We start from the raw sequence: 22,675 nt of genomic DNA on the forward strand, positions 1-22,675 counted from the left end.
CCCCTCTGTACATGCACATACATTGTACATATACATTTTACATGTATCGATTTATTATGGATAGATTTGATTGACTTTACCTGCGACTGCTTTTCTCGATTGTTATCTTGGAAATTCCTATTACACTTATGTTTCTACTGTATAACTGACAACTTTTAATTTGTTACCATAGTGAAACCCGGTCGCTGTGTCCTGCCCAACGGGACCTACATGTGTGCCGAGTACTGTTACAAAGATGGCCAGTGCCCCGGGGAACAGATGTGTTTCCGGATATGTTGATTCTATGCCTGCAGTGAGCCATTGAAGCTTTATTGGAAGTTCTTATTAGTTATAAGAAATAAGTAGAACATACAAATCATTACATGTACAATTATGTCTATGAAAACGGATGATTTTATGCAATAATAAATATGAAAAATGATCATAGCTTTTATGGAAACTGGACAATTTTCATGGGCAGTATGTGAATTGACAAACTCATGTGGACTGCTGAATTTGAATAAAACAAGATTTTGAACACCTGTGCTTGGTTTTTTAGGGGGTTATTTGATACTTGTGTGGTGCTCATGTGAATATCCTTCATTTTCCGGCTTCAGACCAATGTCTGTTCTCAGTTTAAACATAGTGTTTTGTTTTTAATTTCCATGGTTTTTACACCAGAAGGTGATGGTGCAACCTTATTATAGAACATTATAATTAAGCAAAAATGCACAAGGAGGTGTGGTATACGGCCAATATACCATGCTAAGGACTGTTCTTAGCACGTGCCTTGACATACAGCCCTTAGCTGTGGTATATTGGCCATTACCACAAACCCCCGAGGTTCCTTATTGCTATTATAAACTGATTACCAACGTAATTGAAGCTGTAAAAATAAATGTTTTGTCATACCCATGGTATATGGCCTGATATTCCACGGCTGTCAGCCAATCAGCATTCGGGGCACGAACCACCCACTTTATAATATAGTTTAACACATGCTTTCGTTGTGAATCTTCACGATGTTGTACGTTTTATTTATTGATAAGATCCATGCTCATAATCATACTGATCATTGCTCATAGAAAATTGGCGAGAGCAAGGAAACAAAGACTGAAGGAAATATTTGCGATGTGATTACACAATGCAGCTGGCTAGATAGACGACTACACGAGACGGAAATATGGCCGAGCTGTTCCCAGTTGAAGGGTTCTGAAATATTATCTCTCGCCGAGTCGAGTTGTGACCGTGAATATCGTCATCCATCTCGGTGGAAACAACTTGGACACACAAAGGGGACAGCCCTGGTGCGTCAGATGCGAGATGATTTGGAGGTAGTCCGCATGTCCCCTGGGGCAATGGTGAGCTACTCTGACATCAAACAGTGGAAGATTTGCATGTTCCTCCGTGGGAGGCGCATGCCCACAATCCACCACTTTGCATTAAATCACTGTGTCCCTGGGCAGTACCATAGGGCAGGGTTTCCCAAACTCGGTCCTGGGGCTCCTCCTGGGTTCACGTTTTGGTTTTTGCTCTAGCTCTACACAGCTGATGAAAATAATCAAAGCTTGATGATGAGTTGGTTATTTGAATCAGATGTGTAGTGCGAGGGCAAAACCCCCAAATGCGCGCCCAGTGGTACCCATGTTAACAACCATTCCTGAACCTGACTCCAAAAACAAGCCAACGACGGACAGTACCAAAATAGATACTCTATTGATTTTGTTCAATGCCCCATATACTGAGCATTCTTTTTGTAGCGGGAATCTTATATAATAGCTTAAATTGAAAAGAAATGATTGATGCTTCAATTGTTACTTTGTATATTACTTCAATAAATCTGATGCCATGGTATTGGGATATAGAAAATCTGTTCCCAACTATCTTGAATTTTATGAATTTTATTTTACTACATGATTCCATATGTGTTATTTCATAGTTTTGATGTCTTCACTATTATTACACAATGTAGAAAATAGTAAAAAATAAATAAAAAAACCTGGAATGACTAGGTGTGTCCAAACTTTTGACTGGTACTGTATGTAAATGAGATATTTCTGTATTTCACTTTCAATAAATTAGCAAACATTTCTAAAATCATGTTTTCACTGTCATTATGAGATATTGTGGGTAGATGGGTGAGATTATTTTTTAATGCTTTGCTGGTGGTGAAATTAGCAAAGGGGGGGTGGGGGGATTGGACTGTGAGGTTACTTTTGCATGGGTTGGAGACTCCCAATTGCTAACATGTATAGAGAGCAATAGTAATGGTGTCTCTTTGTAGGGACTAACTCCATCATGGTTCTTTGAACAAAGCCTATGGGAAAATGTATTGAGTTTTTGTAGGGTTTTTGGATAAACGCTGAAAATACGTTTTGTGGTGAAGACAGGTTTGGGAGATCTTATACGTTTTGTTCTATGAGATCATCTTCATCAGCTAATGTCACTTTTTGCGAATTTTGAAGCATTTATGTAATTGAGAAAAGCATTTATGGACTAAAAACATTATGTTACTCAACATAGAGTTTGTCTGAAGTTACTCATCACAGTATCACAACAGCGTGACCGTTTCGGAATATTGTGTGCTTATTGTTTAGAAAGTATTTAGTATTTATTATGCCTATAGTGAGGAGGTCAGAGACCTGACCGTGTGGTGCAAGGACAACAACACCCACTCAACGTGATCAAGACAAAGGAGATGATTGTGGACTGCAGGAAAAGGAGGACCGAGCACGCCCCATTCTCATTGACGGAGCTGTAGTGGAGCAGGATTCAAGATCCTTGGCGTCCACATCACCAACAAACTAACATGATCCAAGCACACCAAGACAGTTGTGAAGAGGGCACAACAAAACGTTTTCCCGCTCAGTAGTCTGAAAAGATTTGGCATGGGTCCTCAGATCCTCAAAAGATTTTACAGCTGCACCATCCTGACGGGTTGGTATCACTACCTGGTATGGCAACTACTTGGCCTCTACCTGCAAGGCACTACAGAGGATAGTGCTTACGGCCCAGAACATCACCGGGGACAATCTTCCTGCCACCAAGGACCTCTATACCACGCGGTGTCAGAGGAAGGCCCTAAAAATGGTCAAAGACTCCAGCCACCCTAGTCATAGACTGTTCTCTCTGCTACCGCACAGCAAGCAGTACCGGAGCGCCAAGTCAGTTTAAATAGCTTCTACCCCAAGCCATAAGACTCCTGAACAGTGAATCAAATGGCTAATCACTTTGTCAACCACAACATGTTATAGACTGACTGTACAAAATATTATGAAGATAGACTGATATAGACTGACCAGGTGAAGCTGCAATCCCTTATTAATTTCACCTGTTAAAACCACTTCAATCAGTGTAGATGAAGGGTAGGAGACAGGTTAACTGTTACGGACCCTGTAGATGGGTGCGACCTCGACAAGGATGGGGGGGGGGGGGGGGAAGACGAGCGGGGGCGCGAAGGACGGGCTTGATGCAGGAGACATGGAAGACCGGGTGGACGCGACGAAGGTATCGCGGAAGAAGAAGTCGAACTGCGACAGGATTAATGACCCGAGAAATACGGAACGGACCAATGAACCGCGGGGTCAACTTGCGAGAAGCCGTCTTAAGGGGAAGGTTCTGAGTGGAGAGCCAAACTTTCTGACCGCGACAATATCTAGGACTCTTAGTTCTACGCTTATTAGCAGCCCTCACAGTCTGCGTCCTATAACGGCAAAGTGCAGACCTGACCCTCTTCCAGGTGCGCTCGCAACGTTGGACAAAAGCCTGAGCGGAGGGGACGCTGGACTCGGCGAACTGAGATGAGAACAGCGGAGGCTGGTACCCGAGGCTACTCTGAAAAGGAGATAGCCCGGTCGCAGACGAAGGAAGCGAGTTGTGGGCGTATTCTGCCCAGGGGAGCTGTTCTGACCAAGACGCAGGGTTACGAAAAGAAAGACTGCGTAAGATGCGACCAATAGTCTGATTGGCCCGTTCTGCTTGACCGTTAGACTGGGGGTGAAAGCCGGAAGAGAGACTGACGGAAGCCCCAATCAAACGGCAAAACTCCCTCCAAAATTGAGACGTGAATTGCGGACCTCTGTCCGAAACGACGTCTGACGGAAGGCCATGAATTCTGAAAACATTCTCGATGATGATTTGTGCCGTCTCTTTAGCAGAAGGAAGCTTAGCAAGGGGAATGAAATGAGCCGCCTTAGAGAACCTATCGACAACCGTAAGAATAACAGTCTTCCCCGCTGACGAAGGCAGTCCGGTGACAAAATCTAAGGCGATGTGAGACCACGGTCGAGAAGGAATAGGAAGCGGCCTGAGACGGCCGGCAGGAGGAGAGTTACCGGACTTAGTCTGCGCGCAGACCGAACAAGCAGCCACGAAACGACGCGTGTCATGCTCCCGGGTGGGCCACCAAAAACGCTGGCGAATGGAAGCAAGCGTACCCCGAACGCCAGGGTGGCCGGCTAACTTGGCAGAGTGAGCCCACTGAAGAACGGCCAGACGAGTAGGAACGGGAACGAAAAGAAGGTTCCTAGGACAAGCGCGCGGCGACGGAGTGTGAGTGAGCGCTTGTTTTACCTGCCTCTCAATTCCCCAGACAGTCAACCCGACAACACGCCCCTCAGGGAGAATCCCCTCGGGGTCAGTGGAGGCTACTGAAGAACTGAAGAGACGAGACAAAGCATCAGGCTTGGTGTTCTTAGAGCCCGGACGATAAGAAATCACGAACTCGAAACGAGCGAAAAACAGCGCCCAACGCGCCTGACGCGCATTAAGTCGTTTGGCAGAACGGATGTACTCAAGGTTCCTATGGTCAGTCCAAACGACAAAAGGAACGGTCGCCCCCTCCAACCACTGTCGCCATTCGCCTAGGGCTAACCGGATGGCGAGCAGTTCGCGGTTACCCACATCATAGTTACGTTCCGACGGCGACAGGCGATGAGAAAAATACGCGCATGGGTGGACCTTGTTGTCAGAGAGGGAGCGCTGAGAAAGAATGGCTCCCACGCCCACCTCTGACGCGTCAACCTCGACAACGAACTGTCTAGAGACGTCAGGTGTAACAAGGATAGGAGCGGATGTAAAACGATTCTTGAGGAGATCAAAAGCTCCCTGGGCGGAAACGGACCACTTAAAGCACGTCTTGACAGAAGTAAGGGCTGTGAGAGGAGCTGCCACCTGACCGAAATTACGGATGAAACGACGATAGAAGTTCGCGAAGCCGAGAAAGCGCTGCAGCTCGACGCGTGACTTAGGGACGGGCCAATCAATGACAGCTTGGACCTTAGCGGGATCCATCTTAATGCCTTCAGCGGAAATAACAGAACCGAGAAATGTGACGGAGGAGGCATGAAAAGTGCACTTCTCAACCTTTAGACAATTCTCTAAAAGGCGCTGGAGGACACGTCGAACGTGCTGAACATGAATCTGGAGTGACGGTGAAAAAATCAGGATATCGTCAAGGTAAACGAAAACAAAGATGTTCAGCATGTCTCTCAGGACATCATTGACTAATGCCTGAAAGACAGCTGGAGCGTTAGCGAGGCCGAAAGGAAGAACCCGGTATTCAAAGTGCCCTAACGGAGTGTTAAACGCCGTCTTCCACTCGTCCCCCTCCCTGATGCGCACGAGATGGTAAGCGTTACGAAGGTCCAACTTAGTGAAAAACCTGGCTCCCTGCAGGATCTCGAAGGCTGAAGACATAAGAGGAAGCAGATAACGATTCTTCACTGTTATGTCATTCAGCCCTCGATAATCTATGCAGGGGCGCAGAGACCCGTCCTTCTTCTTGACAAAAAAAAACCCCGCTCCGGCGGGAGAGGAGGAGGGGACTATGGTACCGGCGTCAAGAGCTACAGACAAATAATCTTCGAGAGCCTTACGTTCGGGAGCCGACAGAGAGTATAGTCTACCCCGGGGGGGGGTGGTTCCCGGAAGGAGATCAATACTACAATCATACGACCGGTGTGGAGGAAGAGAGGTGGCCCTGGACCGACTGAACACCGTGCGCAGATCGTGATATTCCTCCGGCACCCCTGTCAAATCACCAGGCTCCTCCTGTGAAGAAGAGACAGAGGAAACAGGAGGGATAGCAGACATTAAACATTTCACATGACAAGAGACGTTCCAGGAGAGGATAGAATTACTAGACCAATTAATGGAAGGATTATGACAAACTAGCCAGGGATGGCCCAAAACAACAGGTGTAAAAGGTGAACGAAAAATTAAAAAATAAATGGTTTCACTATGATTACCAGAAACAGTGAGGGTTAAAGGTAGCGTCTCACGCTGAATCCTGGGGAGAGGACTACCATCCAGGGCGAACAAGGCCGTGGGCTTCTTTAACTGTCTGAGAGGAATGTCATGTTCCCGAGCCCAGGTCTCGTCCATAAAACAGCCCTCCGCCCCAGAGTCTATTAAGGCACTGCAGGAAGCTGACGAACCGGTCCAGCGTAGATGGACCGACAAGGTAGTGCAGGATCTTGAAGGAGATACAGGAGTAGTAGCGCTCACCAGTAGCCCTCCGCTTACTGACGAGCTCTGGCCTTTTACTGGACATGAAGTGACAAAATGACCAGCGGAACCGCAATAGAGACAGAGGCGGTTGGTGATTCTCCGTTCCCTCTCCTTAGTCGAGATGCGGATACCTCCCAGCTGCATGGGCTCAGCACCCGAGCCGGCAGAGGAAGATGGTAGTGATGCGGAGAGGGGGGCGACGGAGAGCGCGAGCTCCTTTCCACGAGCTCGGTGACGAAGATCAACCCGTCGCTCAATGCGAATAGCGAGTTCAATCAAGGAATCCACGCTGGAAGGAACCTCCCGGGAGAGAATCTCATCCTTTACCTCTGCGCGGAGACCCTCCAGAAGGCGAGCGAGCAAGGCCGGCTCGTTCCAGCCACTGGAGACAGCAAGAGTGCGAAACTCAATAGAGTAGTCTGTTATGGATCGATTGCCTTGACATAGGGAAGACAGGGCCCTGGAAGCCTCCTCCCCAAAAACAGATCGATCAAAAACCCGTATCATCTCCTCCTTAAAGTCCTGATACTGGTTAGTACACTCAGCCCTTGCCTCCCAGATTGCCGTGCCCCACTCACGAGCCCGTCCAATAAGGAGAGATATGACGTAGGCGACACGAGCAGTGCTCCTGGAGTAAGTGTTGGGCTGGAGAGAAAACACAATATCACACTGGGTGAGGAACGAGCGGCATTCAGTGGGCTCCCCAGAGTAACACGGCGGGTTATTGATTCTGGGCTCCGGAGATTCGAAAGCCCTGGAAGTGGCCGGTGGATCGAGGCGGAGATGGTGAACCTGTTCTGTGAGGTTGGAGACTTGGGTGGCCAGGGTCTCAACGGCATGTCGAGCAGCAGACACTTCCTGCTCGTGTCTGCCTAGCATCGCTCCCTGGATCCCGACGGCTGAGTGGAGAGGATCCGAAGTCGCTGGGTCCATTCTTGGTCGGATTCTTCTGTTACGGTGCGTGAATGAGGACCCAAAAGCGAATTAACTTAAACAGAGCTTCTTTAATTACCAAACATAGGTAGGCTCAGACGGACCGGCAGATTCCGACAGGACAAGACAAGGTTACAGCAAACATGACGACAGTCTGGTTCAGGCATGAAACACAACAAACAAGAATCCGACAAGGACAGGAACAAAAACAGAGAGAGATATAGGGGACTAATCAGAGGGAAAAAGGGAACAGGTGGGAAAAGGGGTGACGAGGTGGTTAGGAGGAGACAAGGCACAGCTGGGGGAAAGAGGGGGTGGAAAGGTAACCTAACAACGACCAGCAGAGGGAGACAGGGTGAAGGGAAAGGACAGAGACAAGACACAACATGACAGTACATGACATTAACAGTCAGTCATATAGAATGTGATGTGTATAGTCCTACAACGTTATTGTGAGAGAATAATGTAAGTCCTCCAAATAGTTGTCCGCTCTAAGCTACAAGATATCAGTGTAAGAAAATGATAAAAGCGTATAGGTCTGCCCATCATGAACAAGACAGATGAGAGAGAACATATTTGATAGAAATTAAAAAATTTATTTTGGGACATGTATAGGCCTATTTCTTAAGATGAAAGCCCAACAGTTGCCCAAAAATCAACCCATCAACAGTGTTATAGCTCTCCACATACTGTACTTTGAAACATTTCGTTATGAATCATTATACATTGTGGATTTTCACCTGCAGTTTAACAGAAATGCATTCAGTCATTGAACTACAAACTCAGTTGAAGACACACTATTGACGTTTAGTTGTGAATTGTTTACATCAAATTTTGACTTAATTTCTGGACAATATTACTGTCCATTTGGGGGACCACTTTTGGATCAAGAACACCCCCAGAGGCACAAGTTCCATATATCCTCTTTAATTATTCTCATTACATGTGACCTAAGCAAGTGTTCGGATCCGAACTCGGAATGTAAATTGATGGGCATAGGGACCCTGCAGATGCATTGTTCCTTGTGCATTCATCTTTTCTATGGTCTCTCAATGATGTGTATAAACCCTGGATTGCTGATGCTTTGTAATGGCCAATGAGAGGCTTTGAAGCCACAGGCCGCCACACTGGCACATCCCAGAAAGAGCAGTCCTCCATAGGAATGAATGGAATTGAATAAATGAATAAAATGTTTCAAGGACACAATTTCATGTATTTAAGTAATTCTTTGTTGTGGTGGGGGCAGTAACATTAACACTCTCAAAATATAAAATGTACATGTTCAGTTAAATTAATGTAATTTGCATGTATGCATTAAGGTGTCTGTAATATAATATATTTGTCAAAAAACAAATGTAGACATTAATAAATGCATTTCTATAGCTTTTTTTTTTTACAATGAAGGAGGAGTACCAAAATGGCTGTGCGATGGCTTCAAAGCAGCGCCCCCCTCTTAGTCATCTAAGGTTAATACATATTATGGTCTCCTCCTCTTCTATTAAATTGATTTGGACTGCATTTGCTCTAACAGTCTTGAAGTCAGCATGGACATGAATTTGTCAGCGCGTTGTGCTTTGGTTCTTTTTCTGTTGGCATTTGTAGATTTGAAAATAGTCTCTGCTGCAGAAACGGGAGGCACATCTACAGGTGAGTTGTTCTAATTAGTCTACTTTGCATTATTTGTCATGAAACAAACTGTGACAATTTGATGATTTATTTTAAGAAGTCTGCTACACTTGACTTAGGTGTTATAGTCTACCTAATTGGTTATAAACAATAGCCTATAATTGTGCATAGCCCCTTTGCAACCTATTTTGTTGCAACCTTACAAAGAAATACAAGCCAGCCATTATGACTTTGAAACAATCCAGGCTACCCTTGGCCATCTTACGCATACACTGTCAAATAAATTCTAGTTGTTTCAACTAATTATTATGAAGTAAGTGGTTCCAAAGCCTTTTTCAGTTTATTCAACTTCTAGATAAAAGTGTTACCTGAACTTAACATTTTTAGTTGGCCCAAACTTAGCTCCAACTTGAGAAAACGTATGCAAAAATTCAGTCAACATATGTGTTTGTCAATTTGTCTCATATGTTCATTTAACTAGAAATGATTATTTCTGCATCTTAATAGCACTGTTTGTGTGTCTGTGTGTAACTAGCTGCACAGCCCATTTTAGTTAACATACAATGTTTTCAACCTACTTATTTGAACCAATAGATTGTGAGTGTTCAGAAGGCTGTCATGCGTTTTCATGGGTGTTATGGGGGAAACATTGATGATGGGGGACAAATGTCTCCAAAACTATTAATTAGACACAAAATTACTTGGAGTATGGCCTACAAACTTACCGTAACCATCTACACACAAATATGACTGATTTCCAGAAAATGGTTCAGTCCAATTTTGTCCGTGTTCATGTCTCTTTGTGGTAAGTCGGGTTCCCTGACATGTCTGCTCAAATTGTGTTGTCCCAAAGCAAAGCCTGGAGTGTGCCCTCGTAGACGATGGGGCTGGGGCGTAGGGACGTGTGCTGAGTTATGTTCCAATGACAGTGACTGCCCCAATGATGAAAAATGCTGCCACAATGGATGTGGGCATAACTGCATTGCACCGTACACAGGTAGGATATGGTCCCAGAGTGACAGATACACCCATCTATTGCATTCATTATTGCTGCATTACTCTGGAAACAAGAAAGCTGGAGATTGTAATGTACATTTCATACACATAGATCAATATATTTCACATACACTCTCTTTAGAGCTGAGACACTCAATTAAGAAGATTTCTGAGAGCCATGTAGGTATTTAGAGTTTTATATATAAATATATATATATATATATACACCATAAACATTTTGTAATGGGGACATTTAAGACCAGTAAAGCTCATATTTAATTTAGAGGGATCAACACAATGTTTAGTTCAGAGCTTCTGTAATACACATGGTTTCCATTGTTCTTCTTGTGACATTCAAGGTGTGGGTTGATGGTCACTAGACTTGATGATAAATGTTATGGATTGTTCTCATATCTGTTGATAGTGATTGACGCCAGACTGGAGGTCCCAGTAGAAGGACCGAGGACACACTGATTATTCACTGTTGTATTGTATTGATGACATTGTGGAACACTGTGTGATTCTGTAGCAGCTGACAATGTCACCGCTTTCTGTTTTGACTTCCTACAAATACAAATTCCTTTTTATCGTAACCATCTCCACACAAATATGACTGATTTCCAGAAAATGGTTCAGTCCAATTTTGTCCGTGTTCATGTCTCTTTGTGGTAAGTCGGGTTCCCTGACATGTCTGCTCAAATTGTGTTGTCCCAAAGCAAAGCCTGGAGTGTGCCCTCGTAGACGATGGGGCGTGGGGATGTGTGCGGAGTTATGCTCCAATGACAGTGACTGCCCCAATAATGAAAAATGCTGCCACAATGGATGTGGGCATGACTGCATTGCACCGACACAGGTAGGAATGGTTCCAGAGTGACAGATACACCCATCCACTGCATTCATTATTGCTGCATTACTCTGGAAACAAGAAAGCTGAGTCTTGTAATGTACATTTCATACACATAGATATTTTTGAATTGCACCCCTTTTTGCCCTAAGAAAAGCCTCAATTCATCAGGGCATGGGGTCTACAAGGTGTTTAAAGCGTTCCATAGGGATGCTGGCCCATGTTGACTCCAATGCTTCTCACAGTTGTGTCATGTTGGCTGGATGTCCTTTGGTTGGTGGACCGTTGGCGGCAGGGTAGCCTAGTGGTTAGAGCGTCGGACTAGTAACCGAAAGGTTGCAAGAGCAAATCCCTGAGCTGACAAGGTAAAAATCTGTCGTTAAGAACAAGGCAGTTAACCCACTGTTCCTAGGCCGTCATTGAAAATAAGATTTTTTTTCTTAACTGACTTGCCTAGATAAATGAAAGTAAAATATTTCAGGGAAAAGACCTCAATGGAAAGAATCAGTGTACGGATGATTTCCAGTGTTCTACTTGTGACACTCAAGGTGTGGATTGATGGTCACTAGACTTGATGCTGAATGTTATGGATTGTTCTCATATCTGTTGATAGAGATTAACGCCGGACTTGAGGTACAAGGGCCGAGGACACACTGATTATTCACTGTTATGTTGTATTGATGACATTCTGTGAACACTGTGTGATTCTGTAGCAGCTGACAGCCTGTTTGTTTTGACTTCCTACAAGCCTCTAGAGCTGGTGTTTACAGAACATTTGTTGCTGTCTGATTAGAATGTAAAGGGCATGTCTCCAAGATGCCAGTTAGACATTTTCTATGCTTCTGTGCTGGAAGTGTCTCCCTGTTGCAGCTTGTAATAAACTGGATATAATTATTTTCTAAATAAAAAATAATTAATATTAACCAATCCACCTCTTTGAAGGACACAAATATTTTGGAGTTTTACAGCTTTTCTGCTGTATATTCATGTATATACATTTTACATGTACATTTTATATGGATATTCATGTATATACATTTTACATGTACATTTTACATGGATATCGGCAGTGTATCAAATCAAAATCGGCAGTGTATCAAATACTTGTTCTCCCCACTGTACATGCACATACATTGTACATATACATTTTACATGTATCGATTTATTATGGATAGATTTGATTGACTTTACCTGCGACTGCTTTTCTCGATTGTTATCTTGGAAATTCCTATTACACTTATGTTTCTACTGTATAACTGACAACTTTTAATTTGTTACCATAGTGAAACCCGGTCGCTGTGTCCTGCCCAACGGGACCTACATGTGTGCCGAGTACTGTTACAAAGATGGCCAGTGCCCCGGGGAACAGATGTGTTTCCGGATATGTTGATTCTATGCCTGCAGTGAGCCATTGAAGCTTTATTGGAAGTTCTTATTAGTTATAAGAAATAAGTACAACATACAAATCATTACATGTACAATTATGTCTATGAAAACGGATGATTTTATGCAATAATAAATATGAAAAATGATCATAGCTTTTATGGAAACTGGACAATTTTCATGGGCAGTATGTGAATTGACAAACTCATGTGGACTGCTGAATTTGAATAAAACAAGATTTTGAACACCTGTGCTTGGTTTTTTAGGGGGTTATTTGATACTTGTGTGGTGCTCATGTGAATATCCTTCATTTTCCGGCTTCAGACCAATGTCTGTTCTCAGTTTAAACATAGTGTTTTGTTTTTAATTTCCATGGTTTTTACACCAGAAGGTGATGGTGCAACCTTATTATAGAACATTATAATTAAGCAAAAATGCACAAGGAGGTGTGGTATACGGCCAATATACCATGCTAAGGACTGTTCTTAGCACGTGCCTTGACATACAGCCCTTAGCTGTGGTATATTGGCCATTACCACAAACCCCCGAGGTTCCTTATTGCTATTATAAACTGATTACCAACGTAATTGAAGCTGTAAAAATAAATGTTTTGTCATACCCATGGTATATGGCCTGATATTCCACGGCTGTCAGCCAATCAGCATTCGGGGCACGAACCACCCACTTTATAATATAGTTTAACACATGCTTTCGTTGTGAATCTTCACGATGTTGTACGTTTTATTTATTGATAAGATCCATGCTCATAATCATACTGATCATTGCTCATAGAAAATTGGCGAGAGCAAGGAAACAAAGACTGAAGGAAATATTTGCGATGTGATTACACAATGCAGCTGGCTAGATAGACGACTACACGAGACGGAAATATGGCCGAGCTGTTCCCAGTTGAAGGGTTCTGAAATATTATCTCTCGCCGAGTCGAGTTGTGACCGTGAATATCGTCATCCATCTCGGTGGAAACAACTTGGACACACAAAGGGGACAGCCCTGGTGCGTCAGATGCGAGATGATTTGGAGGTAGTCCGCATGTCCCCTGGGGCAATGGTGAGCTACTCTGACATCAAACAGTGGAAGATTTGCATGTTCCTCCGTGGGAGGCGCATGCCCACAATCCACCACTTTGCATTAAATCACTGTGTCCCTGGGCAGTACCATAGGGCAGGGTTTCCCAAACTCGGTCCTGGGGCTCCTCCTGGGTTCACGTTTTGGTTTTTGCTCTAGCTCTACACAGCTGATGAAAATAATCAAAGCTTGATGATGAGTTGGTTATTTGAATCAGATGTGTAGTGCTAGGGCAAAACCCCCAAATGCGCGCCCAGTGGTACCCATGTTAACAACCATTCCTGAACCTGACTCCAAAAACAAGCCAACGACGGACAGTACCAAAATAGATACTCTATTGATTTTGTTCAATGCCCCATATACTGAGCATTCTTTTTGTAGCGGGAATCTTATATAATAGCTTAAATTGAAAAGAAATGATTGATGCTTCAATTGTTACTTTGTATATTACTTCAATAAATCTGATGCCATGGTATTGGGATATAGAAAATCTGTTCCCAACTATCTTGAATTTTATGAATTTTATTTTACTACATGATTCCATATGTGTTATTTCATAGTTTTGATGTCTTCACTATTATTACACAATGTAGAAAATAGTAAAAAATAAATAAAAAAACCTGGAATGACTAGGTGTGTCCAAACTTTTGACTGGTACTGTATGTAAATGAGATATTTCTGTATTTCACTTTCAATAAATTAGCAAACATTTCTAAAATCATGTTTTCACTGTCATTATGAGATATTGTGGGTAGATGGGTGAGATTATTTTTTAATGCTTTGCTGGTGGTGAAATTAGCAAAGGGGGGGTGGGGGGATTGGACTGTGAGGTTACTTTTGCATGGGTTGGAGACTCCCAATTGCTAACATGTATAGAGAGCAATAGTAATGGTGTCTCTTTGTAGGGACTAACTCCATCATGGTTCTTTGAACAAAGCCTATGGGAAAATGTATTGAGTTTTTGTAGGGTTTTTGGATAAACGCTGAAAATACGTTTTGTGGTGAAGACAGGTTTGGGAGATCTTATACGTTTTGTTCTATGAGATCATCTTCATCAGCTAATGTCACTTTTTGCGAATTTTGAAGCATTTATGTAATTGAGAAAAGCATTTATGGACTAAAAACATTATGTTACTCAACATAGAGTTTGTCTGAAGTTACTCATCACAGTATCACAACAGCGTGACCGTTTCGGAATATTGTGTGCTTATTGTTTAGAAAGTATTTAGTATTTATTATGCCTATAGTGAGGAGGTCAGAGACCTGACCGTGTGGTGCAAGGACAACAACACCCACTCAACGTGATCAAGACAAAGGAGATGATTGTGGACTGCAGGAAAAGGAGGACCGAGCACGCCCCATTCTCATTGACGGAGCTGTAGTGGAGCAGGATTCAAGATCCTTGGCGTCCACATCACCAACAAACTAACATGATCCAAGCACACCAAGACAGTTGTGAAGAGGGCACAACAAAACGTTTTCCCGCTCAGTAGTCTGAAAAGATTTGGCATGGGTCCTCAGATCCTCAAAAGATTTTACAGCTGCACCATCCTGACGGGTTGGTATCACTACCTGGTATGGCAACTACTTGGCCTCTACCTGCAAGGCACTACAGAGGATAGTGCTTACGGCCCAGAACATCACCGGGGACAATCTTCCTGCCACCAAGGACCTCTATACCACGCGGTGTCAGAGGAAGGCCCTAAAAATGGTCAAAGACTCCAGCCACCCTAGTCATAGACTGTTCTCTCTGCTACCGCACAGCAAGCAGTACCGGAGCGCCAAGTCAGTTTAAATAGCTTCTACCCCAAGCCATAAGACTCCTGAACAGGGAATCAAATGGCTAATCACTTTGTCAACCACAACATGTTATAGACTGACTGTACAAAATATTATGAAGATAGACTGATATAGACTGACCAGGTGAAGCTGCAATCCCTTATTAATTTCACCTGTTAAAACCACTTCAATCAGTGTAGATGAAGGGTAGGAGACAGGTTAACTGTTACGGACCCTGTAGATGGGTGCGCCCTCGACAAGGATGGGGGGGGGGGGGGGAAGACGAGCGGGGGCGCGAAGGACGGGCTTGATGCAGGAGACATGGAAGACCGGGTGGACGCGACGAAGGTATCGCGGAAGAAGAAGTCGAACTGCGACAGGATTAATGACCCGAGAAATACGGAACGGACCAATGAACCGCGGGGTCAACTTGCGAGAAGCCGTCTTAAGGGGAAGGTTCTGAGTGGAGAGCCAAACTTTCTGACCGCGACAATATCTAGGACTCTTAGTTCTACGCTTATTAGCAGCCCTCACAGTCTGCGTCCTATAACGGCAAAGTGCAGACCTGACCCTCTTCCAGGTGCGCTCGCAACGTTGGACAAAAGCCTGAGCGGAGGGGACGCTGGACTCGGCGAACTGAGATGAGAACAGCGGAGGCTGGTACCCGAGGCTACTCTGAAAAGGAGATAGCCCGGTCGCAGACGAAGGAAGCGAGTTGTGGGCGTATTCTGCCCAGGGGAGCTGTTCTGACCAAGACGCAGGGTTACGAAAAGAAAGACTGCGTAAGATGCGACCAATAGTCTGATTGGCCCGTTCTGCTTGACCGTTAGACTGGGGGTGAAAGCCGGAAGAGAGACTGACGGAAGCCCCAATCAAACGGCAAAACTCCCTCCAAAATTGAGACGTGAATTGCGGACCTCTGTCCGAAACGACGTCTGACGGAAGGCCATGAATTCTGAAAACATTCTCGATGATGATTTGTGCCGTCTCTTTAGCAGAAGGAAGCTTAGCAAGGGGAATGAAATGAGCCGCCTTAGAGAACCTATCGACAACCGTAAGAATAACAGTCTTCCCCGCTGACGAAGGCAGTCCGGTGACAAAATCTAAGGCGATGTGAGACCACGGTCGAGAAGGAATAGGAAGCGGCCTGAGACGGCCGGCAGGAGGAGAGTTACCGGACTTAGTCTGCGCGCAGACCGAACAAGCAGCCACGAAACGACGCGTGTCATGCTCCCGGGTGGGCCACCAAAAACGCTGGCGAATGGAAGCAAGCGTACCCCGAACGCCAGGGTGGCCGGCTAACTTGGCAGAGTGAGCCCACTGAAGAACGGCCAGACGAGTAGGAACGGGAACGAAAAGAAGGTTCCTAGGACAAGCGCGCGGCGACGGAGTGTGAGTGAGCGCTTGTTTTACCTGCCTCTCAATTCCCCAGACAGTCAACCCGACAACACGCCCCTCAGGGAGAATCCCCTCGGGGTCAGTGGAGGCTACTGAAGAACTGAAGAGACGAGACAAAGCATCAGGCTTGGTGTTCTTAGAGCCCGGACGATAAGAAATCACGAACTCGAAACGAGCGAAAAACAGCGCCCAACGCGCCTGACGCGCATTAAGTCGTTTGGCAGAACGGATGTACTCAAGGTTCCTATGGTCAGTCCAAACGACAAAAGGAACGGTCGCCCCCTCCAACCACTGTCGCCATTCGCCTAGGGCTAACCGGATGGCGAGCAGTTCGCGGTTACCCACATCATAGTTACGTTCCGACGGCGACAGGCGATGAGAAAAATACGCGCATGGGTGGACCTTGTTGTCAGAGAGGGAGCGCTGAGAAAGAATGGCTCCCACGCCCACCTCTGACGCGTCAACCTCGACAACGAACTGTCTAGAGACGTCAGGTGTAACAAGGATAGGAGCGGATGTAAAACGATTCTTGAGGAGATCAAAAGCTCCCTGGGCGGAAACGGACCACTTAAAGCACGTCTTGACAGAAGTAAGGGCTGTGAGAGGAGCTGCCACCTGACCGAAATTACGGATGAAACGACGATAGAAGTTCGCGAAGCCGAGAAAGCGCTGCAGCTCGACGCGTGACTTAGGGACGGGCCAATCAATGACAGCTTGGACCTTAGCGGGATCCATCTTAATGCCTTCAGCGGAAATAACAGAACCGAGAAATGTGACGGAGGAGGCATGAAAAGTGCACTTCTCAACCTTTAGACAATTCTCTAAAAGGCGCTGGAGGACACGTCGAACGTGCTGAACATGAATCTGGAGTGACGGTGAAAAAATCAGGATATCGTCAAGGTAAACGAAAACAAAGATGTTCAGCATGTCTCTCAGGACATCATTGACTAATGCCTGAAAGACAGCTGGAGCGTTAGCGAGGCCGAAAGGAAGAACCCGGTATTCAAAGTGCCCTAACGGAGTGTTAAACGCCGTCTTCCACTCGTCCCCCTCCCTGATGCGCACGAGATGGTAAGCGTTACGAAGGTCCAACTTAGTGAAAAACCTGGCTCCCTGCAGGATCTCGAAGGCTGAAGACATAAGAGGAAGCAGATAACGATTCTTCACTGTTATGTCATTCAGCCCTCGATAATCTATGCAGGGGCGCAGAGACCCGTCCTTCTTCTTGACAAAAAAAAACCCCGCTCCGGCGGGAGAGGAGGAGGGGACTATGGTACCGGCGTCAAGAGCTACAGACAAATAATCTTCGAGAGCCTTACGTTCGGGAGCCGACAGAGAGTATAGTCTACCCCGGGGGGGGGTGGTTCCCGGAAGGAGATCAATACTACAATCATACGACCGGTGTGGAGGAAGAGAGGTGGCCCTGGACCGACTGAACACCGTGCGCAGATCGTGATATTCCTCCGGCACCCCTGTCAAATCACCAGGCTCCTCCTGTGAAGAAGAGACAGAGGAAACAGGAGGGATAGCAGACATTAAACATTTCACATGACAAGAGACGTTCCAGGAGAGGATAGAATTACTAGACCAATTAATGGAAGGATTATGACAAACTAGCCAGGGATGGCCCAAAACAACAGGTGTAAAAGGTGAACGAAAAATTAAAAAATAAATGGTTTCACTATGATTACCAGAAACAGTGAGGGTTAAAGGTAGCGTCTCACGCTGAATCCTGGGGAGAGGACTACCATCCAGGGCGAACAAGGCCGTGGGCTCCTTTAACTGTCTGAGAGGAATGTCATGTTCCCGAGCCCAGGTCTCGTCCATAAAACAGCCCTCCGCCCCAGAGTCTATTAAGGCACTGCAGGAAGCTGACGAACCGGTCCAGCGTAGATGGACCGACAAGGTAGTGCAGGATCTTGAAGGAGATACAGGAGTAGTAGCGCTCACCAGTAGCCCTCCGCTTACTGACGAGCTCTGGCCTTTTACTGGACATGAAGTGACAAAATGACCAGCGGAACCGCAATAGAGACAGAGGCGGTTGGTGATTCTCCGTTCCCTCTCCTTAGTCGAGATGCGGATACCTCCCAGCTGCATGGGCTCAGCACCCGAGCCGGCAGAGGAAGATGGTAGTGATGCGGAGAGGGGGGCGACGGAGAGTGCGAGCTCCTTTCCACGAGCTCGGTGACGAAGATCAACCCGTCGCTCAATGCGAATAGCGAGTTCAATCAAGGAATCCACGCTGGAAGGAACCTCCCGGGAGAGAATCTCATCCTTTACCTCTGCGCGGAGACCCTCCAGAAGGCGAGCGAGCAAGGCCGGCTCGTTCCAGCCACTGGAGACAGCAAGAGTGCGAAACTCAATAGAGTAGTCTGTTATGGATCGATTGCCTTGACATAGGGAAGACAGGGCCCTGGAAGCCTCCTCCCCAAAAACAGATCGATCAAAAACCCGTATCATCTCCTCCTTAAAGTCCTGATACTGGTTAGTACACTCAGCCCTTGCCTCCCAGATTGCCGTGCCCCACTCACGAGCCCGTCCAATAAGGAGAGATATGACGTAGGCGACACGAGCAGTGCTCCTGGAGTAAGTGTTGGGCTGGAGAGAAAACACAATATCACACTGGGTGAGGAACGAGCGGCATTCAGTGGGCTCCCCAGAGTAACACGGCGGGTTATTGATTCTGGGCTCCGGAGATTCGAAAGCCCTGGAAGTGGCCGGTGGATCGAGGCGGAGATGGTGAACCTGTTCTGTGAGGTTGGAGACTTGGGTGGCCAGGGTCTCAACGGCATGTCGAGCAGCAGACACTTCCTGCTCGTGTCTGCCTAGCATCGCTCCCTGGATCCCGACGGCTGAGTGGAGAGGATCCGAAGTCGCTGGGTCCATTCTTGGTCGGATTCTTCTGTTACGGTGCGTGAATGAGGACCCAAAAGCGAATTAACTTAAACAGAGCTTCTTTAATTACCAAACATAGGTAGGCTCAGACGGACCGGCAGATTCCGACAGGACAAGACAAGGTTACAGCAAACATGACGACAGTCTGGTTCAGGCATGAAACACAACAAACAAGAATCCGACAAGGACAGGAACAAAAACAGAGAGAGATATAGGGGACTAATCAGAGGGAAAAAGGGAACAGGTGGGAAAAGGGGTGACGAGGTGGTTAGGAGGAGACAAGGCACAGCTGGGGGAAAGAGGGGGTGGAAAGGTAACCTAACAACGACCAGCAGAGGGAGACAGGGTGAAGGGAAAGGACAGAGACAAGACACAACATGACAGTACATGACATTAACAGTCAGTCATATAGAATGTGATGTGTATAGTCCTACAACGTTATTGTGAGAGAATAATGTAAGTCCTCCAAATAGTTGTCCGCTCTAAGCTACAAGATATCAGTGTAAGAAAATGATAAAAGCGTATAGGTCTGCCCATCATGAACAAGACAGATGAGAGAGAACATATTTGATAGAAATTAAAAAATTTATTTTGGGACATGTATAGGCCTATTTCTTAAGATGAAAGCCCAACAGTTGCCCAAAAATCAACCCATCAACAGTGTTATAGCTCTCCACATACTGTACTTTGAAACATTTCGTTATGAATCATTATACATTGTGGATTTTCACCTGCAGTTTAACAGAAATGCATTCAGTCATTGAACTACAAACTCAGTTGAAGACACACTATTGACGTTTAGTTGTGAATTGTTTACATCAAATTTTGACTTAATTTCTGGACAATATTACTGTCCATTTGGGGGACCACTTTTGGATCAAGAACACCCCCAGAGGCACAAGTTCCATATATCCTCTTTAATTATTCTCATTACATGTGACCTAAGCAAGTGTTCGGATCCGAACTCGGAATGTAAATTGATGGGCATAGGGACCCTGCAGATGCATTGTTCCTTGTGCATTCATCTTTTCTATGGTCTCTCAATGATGTGTATAAACCCTGGATTGCTGATGCTTTGTAATGGCCAATGAGAGGCTTTGAAGCCACAGGCCGCCACACTGGCACATCCCAGAAAGAGCAGTCCTCCATAGGAATGAATGGAATTGAATAAATGAATAAAATGTTTCAAGGACACAATTTCATGTATTTAAGTAATTCTTTGTTGTGGTGGGGGCAGTAACATTAACACTCTCAAAATATAAAATGTACATGTTCAGTTAAATTAATATAATTTGCATGTATGCATTAAGGTGTCTGTAATATAATATATTTGTCAAAAAACAAATGTAGACATTAATAAATGCATTTCTATAGCTTTTTTTTTTTTACAATGAAGGAGGAGTACCAAAATGGCTGTGCGATGGCTTCAAAGCAGTGCCCCCCTCTTAGTCATCTAAGGTTAATACATATTATGGTCTCCTCCTCTTCTATTAAATTGATTTGGACTGCATTTGCTCTAACAGTCTTGAAGTCAGCATGGACATGAATTTGTCAGCGCGTTGTGCTTTGGTTCTTTTTCTGTTGGCATTTGTAGATTTGAAAATAGTCTCTGCCGCAGAAACGGGAGGCACATCTACAGGTGAGTTGTTCTAATTAGTCTACTTTGCATTATTTGTCATGAAACAAACTGTGACAATTTGATGATTTATTTTAAGAAGTCTGCTACACTTGACTTAGGTGTTATAGTCTACCTAATTGGTTATAAACAATAGCCTATAATTGTGCATAGCCCCTTTGCAACCTATTTTGTTGCAACCTTACAAAGAAATACAAGCCAGCCATTATGACTTTGAAACAATCCAGGCTACCCTTGGCCATCTTACGCATACACTGTCAAATAAATTCTAGTTGTTTCAACTAATTATTATGAAGTAAGTGGTTCCAAAGCCTTTTTCAGTTTATTCAACTTCTAGATAAAAGTGTTACCTGAACTTAACATTTTTAGTTGGCCCAAACTTAGCTCCAACTTGAGAAAACGAATGCAGAAATTCAGTCAACATATGTGTTTGTCAATTTGTCTCATATGTTCATTTAACTAGAAATGATTATTTCTGCATCTTAATAGCACTGTTTGTGTGTCTGTGTGTAACTAGCTGCACAGCCCTTTTTAGTTAACATACAATGTTTTCAACCTACTTATTTGAACCAATAGATTGTGAGTGTTCAGAAGGCTGTCATGCATTTTCATGGGTGTTATGGGGGAAACATTGATGATGGGGGACAAATGTCTCCAAAACTATTAATTAGACAATAAATTACTTGGAGTATGACCTACAAACTTTCCAGAGATGCAAATGCATATTTGTCAAATCCATCTCGACACAAATATGACAGATTTTCATGAATTGGTTCAGTCCAAATGTGTCTATGTTCATGTCTCTTTGTGGCAAGTTGGGTTCCCTGACATCTGCTCAAATTGTGTTGACCCAAAGCAAAGCCTGGAGTGTGCCCTCGTAGACGATGGGGCACGGGGATATGTGCAGAGTTATGTTCCAATGACAGTGACTGCCCCAATGATGAAAAATGCTGCCACAATGGATGTGGGCATGACTGCATTGCACCTAACACAGGTAAGATATGGTCCCAGAGTGACAGATACACCCATCTATTGCATTCATTATTGCTGCAATACTCTGGAAACAAGAAAGCTGGAGATTGTAATGTACATTTCATACACATAGATCAATATATTTCACTTACACTCTCTATAGAGCTGAGAAACTCAATTAAGAAGTCACATAATAGAAAGACTTCATTGGGAAGAGTCAGTGTAGGCTGACAAGTTGCTACCATAAACCTATTTGTAATGGGGAAATGTAGGATCGCTAAAGATCATATTTAATTGAGAGTGATCAACAAAACATTTAGCGTATACAGTTTATGTTATACACAATGGTTCCAGTATACTAGTTGTGACATTCAAGATGTGGGTTGATGGTCACTAGACTTGATGCTGAATGTTATGGATTGTTCTCATATCTGTTGATAGTGATTGACGCCAGACTGGACGTCCCAGTAGAAGGACCGAGGACACACTGATTATTCACTGTTGTATTGTACTGATGACATTCTGTGACCACTGTGTGATTCTGTAGCAGCTAACATTTATCGTAACGATCTCCACACAAATATGACATATTTTCAGAAAATGGTTCAGTGTAATTGTGTCCATGTTCATGTGTTGTG

The 22,675-nt window shown here is 44.8% G+C and overlaps 1 protein-coding gene across 1 annotated transcript in view; it reads left to right on the forward strand.

Annotated features, from left to right (window-relative positions):
* Positions 1 to 22,675, forward strand: part of LOC149981251 (uncharacterized) — a 34,097-nt gene that overhangs the window by 3,033 nt on the left and 8,389 nt on the right. Inside the window, exons 3-5 of the mRNA XM_090185808.1 lie at positions 9,902 to 10,045; positions 10,761 to 10,897; positions 21,922 to 22,059. Of these exons, the coding sequence (XP_090041934.1) occupies positions 9,902 to 10,045; positions 10,761 to 10,897; positions 21,922 to 22,059 (419 nt within the window). The remainder of the gene's footprint in view (positions 1 to 9,901; positions 10,046 to 10,760; positions 10,898 to 21,921; positions 22,060 to 22,675) is intronic.

This window comes from Oncorhynchus mykiss, chromosome 9 (assembly GCF_057628025.1).
Source record: "Oncorhynchus mykiss isolate SJ-2025 chromosome 9, ASM5762802v1, whole genome shotgun sequence".
NCBI classification, from domain to species: Eukaryota; Metazoa; Chordata; class Actinopteri; order Salmoniformes; family Salmonidae; genus Oncorhynchus; species Oncorhynchus mykiss.